The 19,642-nt window shown below is 34.8% G+C and overlaps 1 protein-coding gene across 3 annotated transcripts in view; it reads left to right on the top strand.

The window, feature by feature from the left end:
- VPS13B (vacuolar protein sorting 13 homolog B) overlaps positions 1–19,642 on the top strand; it is a 973,300-nt gene that overhangs the window by 738,090 nt on the left and 215,568 nt on the right. For all 3 annotated transcript variants that reach the window (XM_074268391.1, XM_074268380.1, XM_074268399.1), the window contains exon 35: positions 10,909–11,313. In XM_074268391.1, coding sequence (XP_074124492.1) covers positions 10,909–11,313 — 405 coding nt within the window. The remainder of the gene's footprint in view (positions 1–10,908; positions 11,314–19,642) is intronic.

The following is a 19,642-nucleotide window of genomic DNA, read 5'->3' as shown; positions in this document are numbered from 1 at the left end:
AGATTTCAAAATACATCATAAGTTTAAGTAATATGATGACTAATGGGTCAAGTGAAGTTGGAACATTTTAAATGAGAAAATAGCTGGAAACAGTTTTCAGGAAACGTGTCCAGTTGATTTTTGGTCCCCCACAAGGTGTGCATTAACATAAACTTAGTGGAATCACCTCTGGGACTTCAATTCCCTCTCTGATTTCATTATTACAATATTATTCCCCCCCCCCCCCCCTTTCACTGTTAAGTCATCTCCTGGTGTGATGGGAACATAAAATAAGTGTAATTTATTTATATTTTTTCTAATCTCCTTTTAACTTGATGGTCATTTTGCCATTCTATTTCCTGGTCTGTTCAGAAAGTTGTGAAAGGTAATTAGGAACTAATAATTGACAGGCATGGATTTTACTTGGTAACCTAAAGATGAGAGTTTGTTTTGGGAATGGTGAGAAAACAGAACTGGCAGAAAAGTAGATGATTCAACTGGGAGATTTTTTTATTACAATAAATTCCCTAAATCTAACCTTTGAAAATGGCCCATTTAGTGAAGTTGAATCAGTTTGGAGAAAAAAAAAATTTCTTAACACTAAGGCACGGTGATCTCCTGATCATTGGAAACCTAAATCACTTCAGCTATCTAAGTATAACTTGCTAGCCAGTCATATTTCAATACTTGTATTCTTAAATATTCAGTCTTGAAAAAAATCTTTCATAATATGGGACCTATAGATTATTCCTAATGCTTCATTAGAATAGTAATTTCTAGTCTACTTTTTCTTAATATTAATGTTAATTTTTAATCAATTTAAAAAGTCAAAGTATAAAATGATACAAAAATGGCTTGTTTAACTTTTATTTTTATTTTTTGTCTTAAATGCCAAATTTTCTTGTTGCATAATCTTGTAACATAATGTTGTAAAAATATCTTCCTGTCATTATGAGACTGCTAAAATATTTGCAGCTAGAAGTTCCACTTTCGGGGGGGGAGGGGAAGAGAGGAAAAGAGGGGAATAGAAGGAAAAGGAAGGAGAAAGGGAAATCCCAACTACTAAGTTTTCACTAGGTGGTAATTATAACAATATAAAATTTGTTGAGTTATCATATATGACAATGACTTCATGATTTTGTTGAAGTATATACACATATATAGTTTTTAAAATAGTGAAGTAGTTTATTTAATTTGTGTTGCTTCTAATTTTAGTACATTCTTGCTTGCTGTCTTTGGGTGCATTGGTGTTTATGAAAGAAATACTACAATATAACCTCCTAAATAGAATTACACTTTAGGTGGTGTTTGACCTTCTATGAGAACTGGCTCACTCAAATGGGACTGCTCTAGCCCCTGTTTACAATGTCTCTACATATAATACACATGTCAACACTTTCCTGGGGGATTTTCTGTGTAAGAATTCTAAAAGTCCCACTTGGTCAACATCTGCATGCAGATGTTGTACGGCTTATAGTCACTTGGAAAAGAAGTTAGACCATTTAGAAGATTGTTTGGGATTTTGTTTACCTAAATCATATTTGACCCTGACCATTCTACATAGACGATGTTATATGTTATGATACTTGTAACCAAAGGTGGACGTGTTAGAATGAATAAAAGGCAAATTTATACTAACTGGATAACTCCTATGTAAGTTTTATTGTATATATATTATTTTGAAGTCAATAGATAAACTCTGCCACAAAAATCCCTACTTTGGTATTCACTTGATTTTGTGATCTGATGAAATATACAAAAAATTATATCAAACTGTTTCTGATTAAATAGAATTTTAATTCAATTCAACAAGTAAAGATATTAATACCTTTACATGTTATTGGCCATTAATAAGACATTCTTCCTTTTTCTCCAGTTAATGTTGACTTTAATTTTATAACATCACCTGAAAAAAAAGGATCTCTATTAAATCTAACATTCTTTCCTGTTATCAAAGTTAATTAGTTCTTAACAAATTAACTTAACTTTTTATACCAAGTAACATATTTTCTGATCTTTTAAAAATAATAATAGTTTTTAAATAACTACATATAGTTACATACTGATTCGAGGATTCTTATTTTTATATATCATAACTATTTGTTAGTAGTGCCAGAAACTGGCACCCAGTTTTCTAATATCTCCTTGATTATAGAGCCTCCGTAGAATTTTTTTTCTTGAGTTATTCTTGCTATTTTCTGCTTACTGCTACAGAAGAATTCAGTCCCCACTAATGCAGAGTTTGCATAAATACTCCTGTGTGATATTGGAATATCTGAGTTCTTTCTAAAGGAAAAAAAATATCCCTAAAAACTGACCTAGACATTAGAATGAAAAGGAACATTGTTATGCTAACATTACTGTCAACTTCTGGTTTTATATTTTTTTGTTGTTCCTGTTATCCATTTGAAAATTGTTACTTTTAAAAAATTTTAAATTAAAATGAGAATTTAAAATTCCTGTTCACACACCCATACATAATCAAAAAGTACAGATGCACTGAATAATAAGATGAATAATTCTTTCTTTGGCATTTCCATTTATTTCTAGAAAGTTGTGGTATTTGTTCACTGCACTAAATTAATTTTTTTTTGTTTTTGTTAAAATATTACATGGTAAATAGCCTTAAAAGGAAAAGAGTTGTTTTTTAATGATACTTTTAAATATAATTTCTGAAAACATATACATATATAAAATATGAAGACATATTTAGATTGGCCCTTTAATTTCCTTGATGTGGGGAATTATCAGATAAGGAAGTTCCCTATTAATTGATGCAGGTCTACACTTTGCAATTTGTAGTCTTAGAGACTTACTTATACCATTAAGAAGTAAGAAGTTTAGCCTAGGGATGCCAAGATCATAATATAGTATACATCAGAAGTAGGACTAGAACATAAATCTACTCTCTCACATTGCCAGTTATTAGTATATCATATTCTTTATCATCATATATATTATATTATATCTCATTGTGTTGTACCTTATTAAAAACTCCTTTTATACTTTTCCTATTATCACATTGATCCAATGAGTTTCTTAGATAACAGAATTACTATCTTGGGTGAAGAAGAGAACCCACACTCAGGAAACAAGTGATAGGACTAGGACAGCAAGGAACAAAGGTCAGAAGGAGTTAGGAATTGGGGAGAAAGCATAAGAGGAGCAAGCCCTAGGGGGAGTGGAATATGTGGGCAACTGAGAAGAGAACCAAATAGAGCACCTCCCTGGGGTTTCTGCAAAAAGAAGTAATTGTGAATTCAGGCCTTAGTAGTCCTTATTTCCAAGGCTGTATATTTGTTGCTCATAGTACAATATGTGGTACATTTGCAAATTAATGAGATAGTTCAGCACATTGTTAAAGGCATATTCATAAATATGTAGTTACAGAACTGCCTGTGGATTATGAGCCACCATTGTTGCCACTTGCCTTAGATCATAAAGCACACAGGCTTGAGATATAGCTTTCTATCTTCTAAACAGAGGAAGTAACTCTTCAGCATGATGTGAGAATCTTTCAGAAGTTGCTTGCCTCTTTAAAAAATATTTTCCCTGATAGCCTGTCACAGTGTCCAACTTTAGAACTTTGGTTTGGTGGGGAGGGGAGTAGGGAAGGAAGTCTAAGGCATTATTCTCCTACTAAAATACAAAATGAAATGAAAGAGTACAAAAACATGATGTGTGATAATCATTTCCAGCATAGTCTGGGCTGTGAAGAGTTGGGCTATAGATCACACTCTTACTTTTCTGGACATCCTGATTCCCATAAAAGTGTATAGTTTCTGGGGGGTGTCAAGTCTCTGAAAGATGTCCTGGGTTTAGTGGATAGAGGACTGTGCTTGAAGTCAGAAATACTTGAGTTTACATCTCATCTCAGATAACCACTATGAGAAAATGGACAGATCATTTCATCTCTTTGAGTCTCAATTTCCTAGAGTCTAAAATGGGGATAGTCGTAACACTTAACAGCTATCTTAGATGATTATTGTGAAGATCAGTTTATACAACGTATATAAAGCATTTTGCAGACTTGAAAAAGTCTTATAAATGTTTATTATAATTTTTAAAATATTTTTTATTTACCAGATATATGGATAATTTTACAGCATTGACAATTGCCAAATCTTTTGTTCTAATTTTTCCCCTCCTTTCCCCTCCCAGATGGCAGGTTGACCAATACATGTTCAATATGTTAAAGTATAAATTAAATACAATATATGTGTACATGTGCAAACAGTTGTTTTGCTGTCCAAAAAGGATTGGACTTTGAAATAGTGTACAATTAGCCTGTGAAGGAAATCAAAAAATGCAGGTGGACAAAAATAAAGGGATTGGGAATTCTATGTAGTGGTTCATAGTCATCTCCCAGAGTTCCTTCCCTGGGTGTAGCTGGTTCAGTTCATTACTGCTCTATTGGAACTGATTTAGTTCATCTCATTGTTGAAAATGGCCCCATCCATCAGAATTGATCATCAAACAGTATTGTTGAGGTATACAACGATCTCCTTGTCCTACTTATTTCACTCAGCGTCACTCAGTCTCTCCAGGCCTTTCTGAAATCATCCTGTTGGTCATTTCTTTATTATAATTTTTAAATGTAAACTGATGCTTACAGTGCTTGCATTACTCATTTCTCAGAATTACTGTGAGGAAGGAACTTTGTGAACTTCAAAGAGAACTGTTAACAGTAATGCTGCTGCCAATGATGACTATGGCTGACCATGGCAAAGATATCTCTAGTAAGACTATGGCCAATTTTTTCAGGTCTTTATAATTCATCCTCTCTACAAATTCAGACACTGAAAGCTGTTCGTTCTTTTTTGAGAAGGTCCAAATTATTATTATTAGCATTGACAGACTTGTATTATTATTACTGTTATCATGCAATAATTTCCTAATGACAATTAGCATTATGGCATGCTAATAATCATCTTTACATTAATTTGAGTATTTGAAAAGAGAAGAATAGAAAGGTGTTTTATTGTTAGATTTTAATGCTGATACCCCATGAGCAGCTAGGGACAAAGTTGAGGGAGATGGAAAAAGTTGAGGGGGTTGGCTAATACTAGAAGTTCCATGTACTTTCTTTGTTGTTGGCATCCTGTCACTCAGGAAGAATTTTTTAAAAACATGTGCAGGGTAGTTCTTACTTGCAAAAAATGTGCTTGGGTATTCCTAGCAGTATTTGAAGATGCATTTTATTTGACAATATTTAAAGATCACATAGTTGATTTTTCTCCTTCTCTTTTCCCCCACAACTGCTTAACATCCCAGAATAACTTGGGTCCTAGAAATGTTTCCATATGCTAGAAGTTGCTCTCAGTGATTTTTTTTTTTTTTTTGAGGACCACTTTTTTTCTAAGTCTTTTACTTCTCTAACAACCATTGCAGCAATGGCCAAGGTCATATCACTGTTACTACATGAATACATGATCAACTGGAAAAACCTATTCTAAACTTGGGTAACAGTAGGTTAATCATTCCTATAGTTAATATATGATTGGTGAACTGAATCGTGTTTTTAGAATATTCCTGTTGAATTTTCTGCTAACAGTTATTTAACACTATAGATAACCACTAGATTTAATGTGAGCAGGGTTGCCTACACATTGGAATAGTATTCATTTCTTGGAAAAACAATCAGAAGCAGAACAAAATTCGAGCATTATAAGATACTACAGCACAAAAAAAGAAAGTGAAAGAAGAAGTGGGAATCAAATGGATCAAATAAGAAGTATGCTCAAGATATTTTATCAGTAACAAAGATTTTTAGTTCCCTAGTGATATGATTGACTTATACTCAGTATGATGAATGGATTTAATTGTAATAGAGTATTTAAGAGATCAGAATCAGACCCAGAGTAGGACTATAACAGATTCAAAGACAAAGACCCTCATGGTTGCTGGCCTGTCCTTCTTCACTTCTCCATTGAGACCAAGCCTGTCTGAAGGTCCCCCAGAAAGTCAGCCTGGACATTACACTCACCCTCTCCCTCTCCTTCTTTGTCTTTCTCTCGAATAATCATTATCACTTCCTTTTGGAAATCCTAGAACTATCCTCTAACCTCAACTACTTAAAAGAAAGGGAGACAACTGGTTTCTAGGCAAATCTTTATTGTAAGATTAAACCAATCATACTGAACTAGAGAACTTAATCAGCATGCTAAACTAGATAACCATTGTCTTATCAATTCCACTGACTTAGCATCTTACTGTAAGAATCCTTGCCTCAAGTATATTTCTCCAGAGTTCTGGTCCATTACATCTCCCACTTTTTTTGTTTTAGAACACAGGTGGTCATGCCATCCCTGACTTCTCAGGAAAGGGGGTGAAAACACCAAAAAAGAGGTGATCACGCCCTCCTGACTTCTCAGGGAGATGAAAAGCACCAAAGGGAAGTGGGGTGTTAGCAGGTTTCTGGGCTGAGGGATCTTACTAGAAAAAGGTTTGCACAAACCCATCAGCATGGGGGATATTACACAAGCACATTAGCAATAACGCACAGGCTATTAGTGATGACTCTCTCCACAGTCAGGGCAGGCTCAATGTGGTGTAACAAACATGAATTGTACATGCAAGTAGTGATATAACAAACAATATGAATCAACATGGTGTTGTAAAAGATTTCCAGAAGTCCTAGAAGGAGGGTATGTAAACATCAGTCACACATATGCCTTCTTCAACAACCAAGAGATAGTCCAAAAACAATCTATTGTCCATTGCTTCATGTGTCAGAGAATCCAATGATTCTTACAGGTTTTGAAGTCCTGCAACAGTCTTATCATGTCTCAGAGAATCCAATGATTCCTGTGGGTTTTGAAGTTCTGTAAATCTTATCAAAATTTTTGATATTCATGAGTCAATTGCCATGCTTTTTCAGTGACACATGTAGTCAGAGATGGAACCACCCTATGTTTCTTGAGTTTTCTCCTTTGTTTCGAGGTTTTTCTCTTTTTCTGTCTCTCTATGATGGACAAGGCTATTTCAGCTCTTTGGCCCCCATCTGATTCCTTCTCCATCTATAGAGATATGAGCAAACCCTCTCCCCCAAGCAGTTAACCTATCTGGTCCCTTCCATTCACCACTTTCTGGGTCTCTCCACATCACCTGGCGATTATAAAAAGACAGTGGAACTGCTCACACTGGACACTGCCCTTCTTGTGGGTTATAAAACCTGTATTCTCCCCAATTGTAATCCCTTTTCCCCATCAGGTTGCTTTTCAACTCATTGGTCATATTGGAGTACTGAACTTCTAAGCACTCTCTCTGGGTGTAATTTCAGCTGCCATTATACTCCAAGTGTTTTTTGCATTGGGTCCTGGAGCTGGGCCCCACCTCTCATTTCCCTGAGTCATTTTACATTTTGAGGCTCAGTGGAAGCCCATATGGGGTATTGGGTCTTGTTCTCCCACCCTATGTTCTCATTCTGTCTCTATGCCAACGTTGAGCTTTCAGATGCTCTACTTTACATTGAAAATATTGATGAGTCTCTCTGGAAGTCCCTTGCCAAAAGGGACCCTTTCTTCCCATGTTGGGATCTTGGGAAGTCTGCACCATAGCCTGGCTATAAAAGGTATTTGTGCCCACTGTGGCACAGTGTCTTATGAGCAACATCCTTGCGTAGTTCTAGTATAATTCTTCTACAAACCTCATTAGCATTTTCTCTAGCAAGTTGCCTTATAATTTCTGTTGCTGCATTTTCACCAGTGGTTTGTATGACAGCTGTCTGCAGACGTCCCACAAAATCAGCAAAGGTTCCATTTGGTCCTTGTGCTATTTTCATGAAGGCTTCCCCTCTATCTTGGTTTCCATGGGCCCCATGCTTTGATAGCAGCAGCAGCAGCAATTTACTCTTATGCTATCAAAGGGTAATTAATCTGTGCTAACGTATCTGTATAATGACCTACACCTGTTAGTCAAAGGTGACTGGTATATTAACTCCAGGTTGCCTATTTCTTTGTTCTAGTATTCTACAGAGTTCACTATATTCTAAAAGCTACAATAAGTTTTGTCCAGGTTCTAAACATGTCCTTGCTATGGATTTCCAATCACTAGGAGTTAAGATTTCAAAAGCCAAATTCTCCAATATCATCTTAACATAAGAAGATGTAGCCCCATAAAGAGTGCAAGCCTTTTTCAGATCTTTGATAATTTCCAGATCAAAAGGCATATATCTTTTCCTGGCTTGATCTGAAGAATCAAATTCTTTAACCACAGGGTATGCTTTTATTCTTAAATCAGATGTGTCCTGTCCTTTTTCAGCTTTAATTAGTACCCTTTGTAATAGTGTCATAGGGGAGTGGACAAAGTTGCTGTATGGGTGGTGCTGATGGTGTCACTGCTCTTCCCCCCCCTCCTCCTTCCTGAGGGAGGCTCATGAGATGGGGAATGCCCTAATGTCTCCTCCTGTGAAGCACCACATTCCTTAATTTTATAAGCACTGTACTTAACTCCTTTCTTGTCTAATTCTTCATGCTTTTCAGCTATTTTGTCAGTACCATCCCCCTCCTGCTCTTTCTCTTTTTTCCTTTTTATAATACTTATGTAATTCCTTAACACATTGTATTGTGTTGTGTGTATATAGAATGTTTCTTCAGAAATTTAATCAGGACCATTATCATTGTAATATTTAATTAGTTGTTCTCCCATTAGTTTCTACTTATCTGGCTCTAATTTTTCTTTCTTAGAAAATCACAGAGACGTGTGCTGTAATATTTCTAAGAGTTCAATGATCTACTTCCAAGTTACAATCAAACCTTAGTTCTTTATTAGCTTAACTATGAATTCTATATACTTCTCTTGGGGTGAGGAAGGTTCTTTTCTAAGCATTTGTCCCATTTCAGCTAAAACACTAGTTTAACCCTTATCAAAGCTTCCTGCTTGTCTGTTTTTGTACTTACCCTATTTCCAGGTCACAGGGACTTCTCCACTGAACTCACATTCTTGTCAGTGGAACTGCAGAGTATAAATCCTTACATCCACATTTGGGCGCCAAAATTTAATGTCTGGGCTAGCTTTCTGGGGGACCTTCAGACAGGTCTTGGTATTAGTGGAGAAGTGAAGGAGGACAGCCCAGCTACCACCAAGGGTCTTTGTCTTTGAGTCTGTTTGAGTCTAGGTCTTCTGCATCATAACCTGGGTATAAAAGGTCTGACTTCTGACCTCTTAAATACTCTATTACAATTAAATCCATTCATCATATTGAGTATAAGCAATCATTATATCACTGTGGAACCATAATTTGTTGTAAGAGTAAGAGTAAATGAATCATACTGAACTAGAGAACTCACATGCTAAACTAGATAACCATCGTCTTATCAATTCCATTGAGTTAACATTTTGTTGTAAGAATTCTTCCCTCAAGTATATTTCTCCAGAGTTCTGGCCCATTACAGGAGAGGGAGAGAGAGGGAAAGAGGCAGGAAGGGAAAAAGAGAGAGGGAGAGAGAACAGACATGGTATACTTTTTCTTCTGTTTCTTTTATTGGCAATAGGTGGGAGTAGACAGATGAGATATTATGCTAAAAGCCCTGAGTCTGACGTAGTAAGCTGAAGTTTTGAATTCTGGTTCTACTACAAATACTGAAATTGTTTTATAAAGGAACTACACATATAAAGTTTGAGGGAAGATTTAATTAATAAAGGCTAGGTATGAAAGATAAAGAACTTGAAGATCATACTGAAGTCTTGGTCAGTTCTGGCCCTTGATATATATATTTATTAAATTGAATGATATGCTGCTGTTGCAGATTATAAGTAACAGTAGTTCTGTTAAGGAAGACACCTTTAGTAATCTGGATCTATAGGTCAGAAATATTTTTTTGACAGTGATATGAAGAATGAGAGATTCTGCGCAGGTGGCAATGAATGTTTAACCTAGGGTAGGGGACGGAAGAAATAGAGCAGCATAGTAGCTTACAATCTTCTGTGGAGTAGGAATCAACAGAATTCATTAACATATGAGAGGGAAGAAAAAAGGAAGAGCCAAAGATAATCTTTATTGCAATCAATAAGATTATGTTATATGTGTGTGTGTAATATATATATATATATATATAATATATATAGTACTATATATATACATATATATAACATGATATATATAGTACTATATATATATATATATATAAAACACAAGATAAATAATGTTGCTACAAACAGAAGTTGTAAATAGAGCTGGAAGTCACAGGAGATTTGTAGAGAAACATAGATAACTTAATTTGGGGGCACAGTCAGTTTGAGATGTCAGTATAATACCCAAGTAGAACTACATTCAGAAAGATTCATCTTCCTGAGTTTAGACACTTACTAGCTGTGTGATACTAGGCAAGTTAACACTGTTTGCCACAGTTTCTCATCTATAAAATGAGATGGAGAAGGAAATGGTGAACCTTTCCAGTATCTCTACCAAGAAAATTCCAATTGGGATCATGGAAAGTCAGACATGATTGAAAAATGATTTAATGACACAAAAGATTTTATTACTAATGAATACCCTTACACATAGTTGAAAATAAAGGTCTGTAACTCAAAGAGAGAGGTCAGGGTTGAAGATACATATTTGGAAGTCATCTATATAGAAATGATAGCTGGAGCCATAAAAAATGAATGAGATTTCCAAGCAAAAGAATATAGAGAGAAGAGGACAGAATACAAATCCTTCGTTACATTTCATAAAAGAATTACTTATATAAAATGTGGGGAAAGACTAATCAAGCATATAAAAAAGATAAGGACCCTAGTAATCTTACTGGACCTTTGAAAGACAATATTCCTTAATAAGTATTTATTGAATCGAATGATGCAATGATACCATGATAGAATCTAACATGATCTTCTGATACATTAATAGGATTATGATATGCAAGAAAAAGTTTCCATTTAGTAAAATAACTTTAGTGATTTTTCTCATCTCTTTATATTTTGCAGCGGACATCAATTTGGATATATCAAAGCCTTTGAAGGCAAACCTGAGTTTTGTCAAATTAGATCAAATAAATCATTTTCTGAAGAAGATCACAAATACTAATGGATCTGAGAGCAGTACAGAGACTTCAGCTCTGTCAGACACCGTACTGAACAAGGATGAGCTATTAGCCAAATGTTCCCATGGAAAGCTGCCTGTTCCTGTAGTACAAGCTGATGGAATACAAAAGGTTCCAGTTCAAGAAAACATGTGGAGAGCTGTTTCCTGCTTTCAGAAAATGTCTGTCCATACTGCTCAGATAGTGGTTTCTATGGAAACCATACCCCATCCTAAGAAGCCATGCCTCTTAGCATCTTTATCAAGCCTCAGTGGAACCCTGAATGTCAAGGCAGGACAGAGGACACCTGGTGAGTCAGTTATATGTATTCATATCAGAGTCAGATGTGTATGTGTGTGGTCTTTCAACCATTAAAGTTGCATAATTTTGAAGATAATCTTATTTTAAAATTTAAGGGTATTACTGCGGCCAATTTTTTCTTTGAGTCTTAAATATCTAAAAGATAAGTTGGCAGTAAAGTACTTGGACCCTTGGGCCTTAACATTGCTTACTGGACCTTTTAAGATCCATGTCTTAAAAGAAATCATAAAAGTATTTCTGAAAACTTTATTTTGGGTTTTTTCCTTCTGCCTTTTTAGGTATATGATAATATTCATTTCATTCCATTGGAATAATGGTTTTAAATAAGAATTGTAGTGATAACAGGTATAGTAGAAAAGGAATAGGACAAAGGTGTGTAACAGATTTTTTTTTTCTTTTAAGGTTTATTAATGTTTAGAGTTGTTGGTGAGTTTTTTTTTAATTTCACAGTCCTTTCCAAATATGCTACCCTATTCCCACCCAGTGATTCTTCACTTGTAACAAAGAAAGGTATGTAGCAAAACAAGTCAATACAAACACCAAGTCTGACATCTTTTGGAGTAGCCATTATCCCTTATCTTCTCCAAGGAAAGGAGGAAAATGCTCTTCCTTAACTCTTAGTCAGGAAGAAGACTGGATGTTACAGTTAAACATATTTGGATTTAATTTTTATATTTTTTCATTTATATATTTTATTCATTGTGTTGTATATTGTTCTATTTATTCTCACTTTATACATGTACATCTCCTTGTGTTTCTCTGAATTTCTCATCATCATTTTTATAATGCAATGATATTCCATTAAATTCATCTTTCTCAATTCATTCAGCAATTCTCTACCAGTGGCCCTGCACCAATCTTTTACTTCCACAAAAAAAAAAAAAAAAACCTCCTTGACCTCTTAAAAATAGCTGTTGCATTTCAATTGATAGAGTGAAGCCATAACCTAATAGCAGGAGGAATTGAAATGCTGTAAAATAAATTTGTTTGGAATATAAGGTGAGAAATTATCTCTCATTAAAGAGTTTAGTCTTCTTCCTCTCCTTCCAGGATTGAGTTTTTATGTGGTTTTTTCAGTCATCAAAGGGAAGGCAAAGAGTGCAAGGGGAGAAAAGGGTGAGAGGCAAGACACAGGTGGGAAATACAGTTTTCAATCACCAAAACTTTGCTACTGTAAAAGTTTAGGGCAAAATGCCAAGAAATTCACTATGAAATCAAAAGCAGAAAATGGGAAGCACTTTTTTCCATTTTATTTGCATAAAAAAATTTGGAAACAAAACTTCATATTTTTTGCAACTTTAGATCTGTTTGAATCACAAATTAATTAAGTGGCATATTAACACTAACTGGAAGTTAAGCCACATCTAGCCAGTTGGCATAGCACACCAAGAGATAACTAAAATGGCCTGTGATTGAGAAATATGAATTCTGAGCCAAGAAAGGTGATTTATTTCCCTCTCATCAGAAATATTTGTGACCAAGCCAGCTAAACTTAGTGCACTTTTTTATTGTTTTAAAAGTTAGAAATGAAAAATGTAAGGTTCATGGAACATGAAAGACTATGAAATGCTGGAGGCTGAAATTCCTGATTTATCCATAAATAAATTAGAATACAGACAGGAACACTGGGCCCATTCCCACGCTTTTCTAGTTGTATCTTAATCATAGTCAGAATAGTCCAGAAATCCAACATTAAGTAGGAGTTTTAAGGATTATATTCAGAGATCTAGGTGCCTTTTTCCTTCTTCCCTTCAGTCCCACCCACTTTGTTAATCTTACATTTTATCAGCCATCAGTAGTATGTGTCAGCAGAGAAGTTGAAAATAAAGCTAAGCGCATTCCTTCCTAGTATTGTGTAAAACAAGAGATTTGTTCTTTTATCTTCAGATTTTCTTCTTATACTAGAAAAATGACATAATTTCCTTTAAGGACCCGCAAAATCTATTCTGTTATACTTATGTTTCTTAAACCAAACTTAAAGCTTCAAGTATAGAAAATAAGTCCTTCTGAATAAGCTTTACACAGTTTTATACTGTAAAAATAAAGTGTTATAACATCAAAATTCATCCCAATTGGAATTAGTCATTTATTATGAAGAACATTCCTGTTGAGACTCTAAAGAGCACCAGATTTGTATTTTACATTTATTCTTTTTGATATGATATGAAATACTGGGGCTTTTTGAAAAGAAGGGAAACAAAATAACCAGGAAAAAAATTAACTCTTCACTAGCAGAGTGAAAACATAATTACTACTTAAAACTGAATTCTGGAAAATCATAACAGAATATTCACTAGCTAATCGCATTATTTTTTAAAAATTAAACTGGATTTTAAAGCATTAATAATAGGATTTGAATATAGAGCCCTTAATACTATGGAGTATTTTATAACATAATATTTTGTACTATTAATAAAAACTGAAAAAATTATTTACCAAAAGAATAAATTTGGCAAAATGTTTAAAAGGGGAAAAAAATACAGTAGCTTTATTAGAAAGAGAATTTTTTAAGGACTTGGAATATTTTTTAAACATAGTTCTCAATATTTGTTCTCCAAAGCTTTTATAGCTTATATCTCTGAGCTCAACTGAGTTAATGTCAGATTTTTTATAGTTTCAATCAAATACACAAATACTTGACTGTGTCTTTGATTTTACAGTCATATAACTGTTGTGACCATCTGCAGCAGCTGTGCTTTCCGAATTATTTGCTGAACCAAATTGAGCACAGTGACAAAAGTAGTCATCTCAGATGTACTGTTAAAACAGAAAAAGAAAAAGGAGTATTACTTTGGTACAGTATGGCCATGTGTTGTACAGATGTTATTGTATAGAATGACTTAAGATAAAATAATTGTAGAAAATTTTCATTAAAACCTCAACAATTTGCACTTGTTTACGTGAATCTGCATAACTCCCCAATGATACAACACACTTGGGGTTTCTTTGGTTCTCACTCGATTTCTCTTTGATCCTTTTTGATGTGCTGACTTTAATAAACACAGTCAAAAACACTGCAAAAACATCATGGAAAAAACTACAAAGGAACAATTATAGCAGCAGAAACTACTCTAATCCCTTACTTACGCAAGCTATTTTTAGGGAAATATGTTTTTTTACACATTTTATGTGACAATGTTATATAAACAGTGTAAACGGCCCTTTTCCAGATGAGTTTTAATTTAGAAGCTGAAATGGATTGGTAATGCAAGAGGAATCTTGTGTGCTAAATATTATTCAGAAAAACACAATTGAGAATGTGTTGTAAGCATGTTTCCTCACTTGTGAGTTACAACAAAATTTTCTGACCTTATCTAATGACTTTATTTTTCATCTTTTAAATTAGCATCAGTTTTGGGGAGTAAGGGAGCTAAAAAGGAGTTGGGGGGAATAAAAGTATAGAAGAAAAAAGAGCCATTTTCCCCCAAAAGATATTTTCTATAAGAATGATCTTAAAGTCTTCTATTTTAATTTATTCTTTTTTTTAACTGAAACTTTTAAAAATGGTGTACTGCATGTTCAATTGAATTTTTTTCCCCCTTTTTGAGCAAAATGAAATGGAATAATTGATTCTACGGCTAATTTCTCCTTTAAAAAACAAAACAAAACAAAACAAAAAAACAACTTCATTGTTAGCCTGCATACTAAGTTGTTCTGCAACCCTAAGTATGAGCATTTCAAGGGACATGATTTTCTTTCTTTTTTTTTGGGGGGGGGGGGGAGAGGGGATTTAATTCTCCACGTTATAGTGTAGCAATGACTTCTAATAACCTGACTCTTATTTCTGCTGGAATACTTATAGCCTCCTCTGTGCCTTTGGTGTAGTGGCCCTAGAGGTCTGGTTTTACTTGATGTAATGATCATATTTTAAAAGTTGACTTATAGTATGCAGAAATGCCTATGATCATGTTATCAGTAATAAAACTTTTCAGTCTAGTTTTTAGAAAACATTTACAGTCATTTTCTAAACTATGCTAAGCAAAGAAATTAACATTTCACTCTCTGATAAAACAACCTTTTTTATCAGGTGATAGTTTTGAAAATTAAATAAAAAGCAAACAACTTTACATTCTGTTGCTATTTCAAGAAGACCCTGTTTAAAGAATCACTACAAATCCCAAGTTACAAATTGTGGCTTGATAATGGTGAGTGGCAAATTCTGCTGCCAGAGAAGGGAGTGAAGCTAAAGCTTAGTTCCCCTTGTCCTAGGAAATTATTTTGATAAGGCAGTAATTCTTAGATTTATAGAAATAGGTATAAGATTTAGACCAAGGCTGTTTGCTGTTTCAAATGAATATTTGATGTTGGTGATCCTTCCATAGATAAGAATAAAGACAAGAAAGATGAGTAAGTCATTTGGCATGAAAGGTTTGGGGCAAAGCCTGAATATGCCCATCTGGAACTGAATTCAAGTTAGACTAGAAAAAAGTTGGAACAGTCCACTGTGTGCCTGTGCAGAAGGGGCCTTTCATCTAAGCACAAAGTAGCAAGTTGAGTTCTTCATAGTCAAAGAATTGTGGTTTAAATAACTTTCACTACCCTATCCTGTTGTCCAGATGTACTTATCTTTGCATGTAAACAAACAAAAAAAGAAGAAAAAATTTAACCACATCATTTCTCCATTGCAGAAAAACAATTCTTATCATGATAACTGAATGCAGAACCAATAAAATGTAAAGGACTTAAAATTCCTTTTCTATATTGAAAAATAAAATCTGGCCATTAATTGGTACAAGATAGAGACCAAACTTCTCATTCCAGAGTTAACTGGACCTCTTGAGAAAACTCTGCTAAGGCGTTGTCATAGCCTTTGGATGCTTCAGAGATGCAAGTTAGCCTGAAGGGAAATAAAACATTAAATTAGATATGACTACCTAAAATAATATGTAGCAGTAACAAGCCATTTACTGCACCCAGAAGACTTCTGTTACTTTTAGAAAGAAATATCAACTCTTTCCAACACTTGAACAATAGGAAATTAATTCTTTGTTAGTAAAAGCCAGAGGACAAACTTCACATTTAAACGGCCACTGAGGATTGAAGTGGAAGTACAGCTTTTAGACAGCTATACAAATCACTAACAAATCTTAATGAATATTGGGTGTGGGCATCAGGGTCCTGTCAGTTTTGACGCTATGTCCCAAGTAGCTTAAACCCAACACTCAAGAAAAGGTGGAGACCTCATCAGGTCTGTAACATCTGGGATTTTATTTGTCATTTTGGCATACCCTGCAAGCGCAAAAGAAAGAGTAAAAGGGGATTATCTTGACAATGAAATGAGTTACTGAATCTTGTGATAATGAAAAGCAGAAGAATTCTAATGCCTTTTCTATAGTCCCTAAGGTGGAGGTGCGTTTATAGTTTTGCAGAAGTAAAATGTAGGAGGGAAGAACAGATGGCCTGGAGTCCATGAAACAAGACACCACCTAATCCCAGGACTGAGTACCACTATTAATCCTGGTCAGATTCCCTACTGTTACTTTATAACAGGGTTCAGAGTTGCTACTGATGAACTGGCATGTCTATTTTCCCCCTTAAATTACATATTACCTATACTTTGCTGATTGAAGAAAGGAAACATGTTCAGATTCTATGGGGCTGGCTTCTAAAAATTTACTTAAGAACTCAAAGTTTCCCAAAAAGAAAATGGAATGAAGAGAGATGATCCTAAAAATTGTTCAAAGTAAGTCTCCATCATCACTTTTGTGATGTATAGACATTATCTTTCATTATATACATATATATTAGAGAGAGATGTTACAATGATAATTCCATGACTGTAAAGTTCTTCATACATACAAACATATATACATACATGCATCTCTGAAAATATTGACATTGTTGCTACATTCTCTGGCTTAATGACTATTATGTGAAGTCATGAGTAGTTTTACAGAATCATGGATAATAATTGATATTAATGATAGTGCCCTAAACTGTCCATATTACATAAAGAAACATTGTCCTGTTGCTAAATGCTTAATTGTTCTAATTCTGATGTGCTTTGAAGATGAGCTATTGCTCTCCTCAGTTTTTTGCACCTTTTGTAATGATATCCATAGTTTTCTTTAATAATGCAAAATAGATAGAAAAGTGCTTCTTATGGGTCTTAAAATATTCCATTATTGTGGTGGTATGTGTTTATAAAGCACATACATAGATTTTTCTGGCTTTGCTCCAGTGTGATCCTTAGGCCACACACACATATATATTCATTCTCTCTGTTTCTCTCTCTCTCTCTCTCTCTCTCTCTCTCTCTCTCTCTCTCTCTCTCTCTCTCTCTCTCTCTCTCTCTCTGTCTCTCTCTGTCTCTCTCACACACACACACACACACACACACACACACACACCAGTGTGGTTACTAGATTCATTTTTATATAAATCAAAGGTCCCTAAATTCATAGAAACTAGCTCTTAAGAAAGGAAAGAGAAGGTACTTGTTCACATAAATTGCTGATGTGTTCATTTCTAAAATGCGTGAAAAAAAATAGGAATTTCCTAATAAACAAACAAAATTATCAGGACAATCTAGTTGTTGTAGTACAGTGAACATAGTGTACCTGCCCAGCCTTTCGTTGAGGGAGATGAGCTCATTTCAGAGAGATAACCATCTCTGACTTTTCTTCTGATTCATCATTGACCTGAACTCCATTTGAACCTTGTTAGACACAAAACAAGCAGGATTCCTGGCCCAAGCTATAAAATATAATTAAGCCCTTTTGAAATGATGTGTAAAAGAACATTGCTCTACCCCCACTCTAACCACTACCACCACCACAACCAATAAAGTTAAATCAAGCACTGCCTGTAATGGATTAAAATAATAAATGTTCCTGGATTTCAGTGTTTGAAGTACTTGAAGAAAACAGGCTCCCAGCAGCCCGGGTAGCTGAATGCAGGAGGGACATTTATTAATGAGGAGTTCAAGGATTTGGCCTGTTTAAGATCATTACTTTCTGTTTACCGTGTGTTACACATCTCTTATATTTTTACACTGCCCACATGTGTCTACATACAATAATGAAAAGCTTTTCAGCAAAAGAATTGTTAATTGTGTAAATATGGTTCTCTAGGGGATTATGAAGCTTCTTAATAATCTGTTCCTTCCTAATGAAAAAGACAGTGTAGTCATTATGTTCTTGTAACTAAATTGGCCTTAGAATCTTGTCTTGACTAATCTAGTCAATTTGTTACACACACTACCATGAGTCACCAGATTCAGCTCCAAAAGCCACACAACTTATAGGAAGAACCTTGACCTCATGCTATAAGTTTGAAAGTCATGGTGCATATCCATATCCATAGAGAAATCAGTGCTTTGAAGTTCTTTTAGGTTGCCAAAAAGGCAAGTAAAGAGAATTATTTTTTGAGATTTCTGTAGGTCTAAAGAGTATACATGGTGAATTTTGAAAACTTTATATATCATACACAAATTTCAAAATGTGCTTTGCTCATAGAAACTGGAAAATTTTGGTTAAAAAAAAATAAAAACAATTAATAGCATGAAGGAATTCCGGGGGGGGGGGGGGGATTACATAGTAGGAAATCAGCCAACACCAGAAATTATATTTTTGAAATATCTGTATTCGTAAAATGTTTTGAGAATTTTCCATCTTCTACATAAGTATGTATGTATACATATATAACACATAATACCTATGTGTCTACATATATGCACATATGTGTGTGTGTGTTTCCTATTGTTTACATATCTCCCCTATTAGAATTTAAGATCTTTGAGGGCAGGGGGACTTTTTGCCTTTCTTTTGTATCCATTGCATTTAGCTCAGTTGCCTGGCACATAATAAACATTTAAGTATTTGTTGATTTGAATTGACTTGCTTTTCCCTTGTTCTCTAGCTTCAATTCCCGGGAGTTGATATGGGGTGGAATAAGCTACTTATTGAACATTCCTCCTGTAACTCTTATGACATGCATCAAGCTTAGCTAATAGGCCACTATGCAGAGCCAAGTACATGCATCCTCCCACTGCCAACAGCTTTTGGGTGGCAGAATAACTGAGAATCAAAATCAGGTGACTTTGCTTGGCTGTTCCTCATTGGTCCTTTCATTATGTTGATGGTATACATGCAGCCACAAGGCCATGGAAGGGGAACCATAGGATATTGAAAAAGTATTCCATTCCTTGGCCCTTTTGCCAAGTCTTGAAGTCACAGGTTATAGAATAGTAGAGCTGAAGGGACCTTAGAGATCATCCAGTTTCACCCATTCCTTTCACAAATGAGAACTCTATGGTCCTTAGAGAAAAGCCCCCTGCCTTAGAACATATAACGAGGGACAGTCCAGAGAACAGATTC

The sequence above is a fragment of the Sminthopsis crassicaudata genome, chromosome 1 (assembly GCF_048593235.1).
Source record: "Sminthopsis crassicaudata isolate SCR6 chromosome 1, ASM4859323v1, whole genome shotgun sequence".
Lineage (NCBI taxonomy): Eukaryota > Metazoa > Chordata > Mammalia > Dasyuromorphia > Dasyuridae > Sminthopsis > Sminthopsis crassicaudata.
The sequence above is the reverse complement of the archived record's forward strand: the minus strand, read 5'-3'. Positions and strand labels throughout refer to the sequence as shown.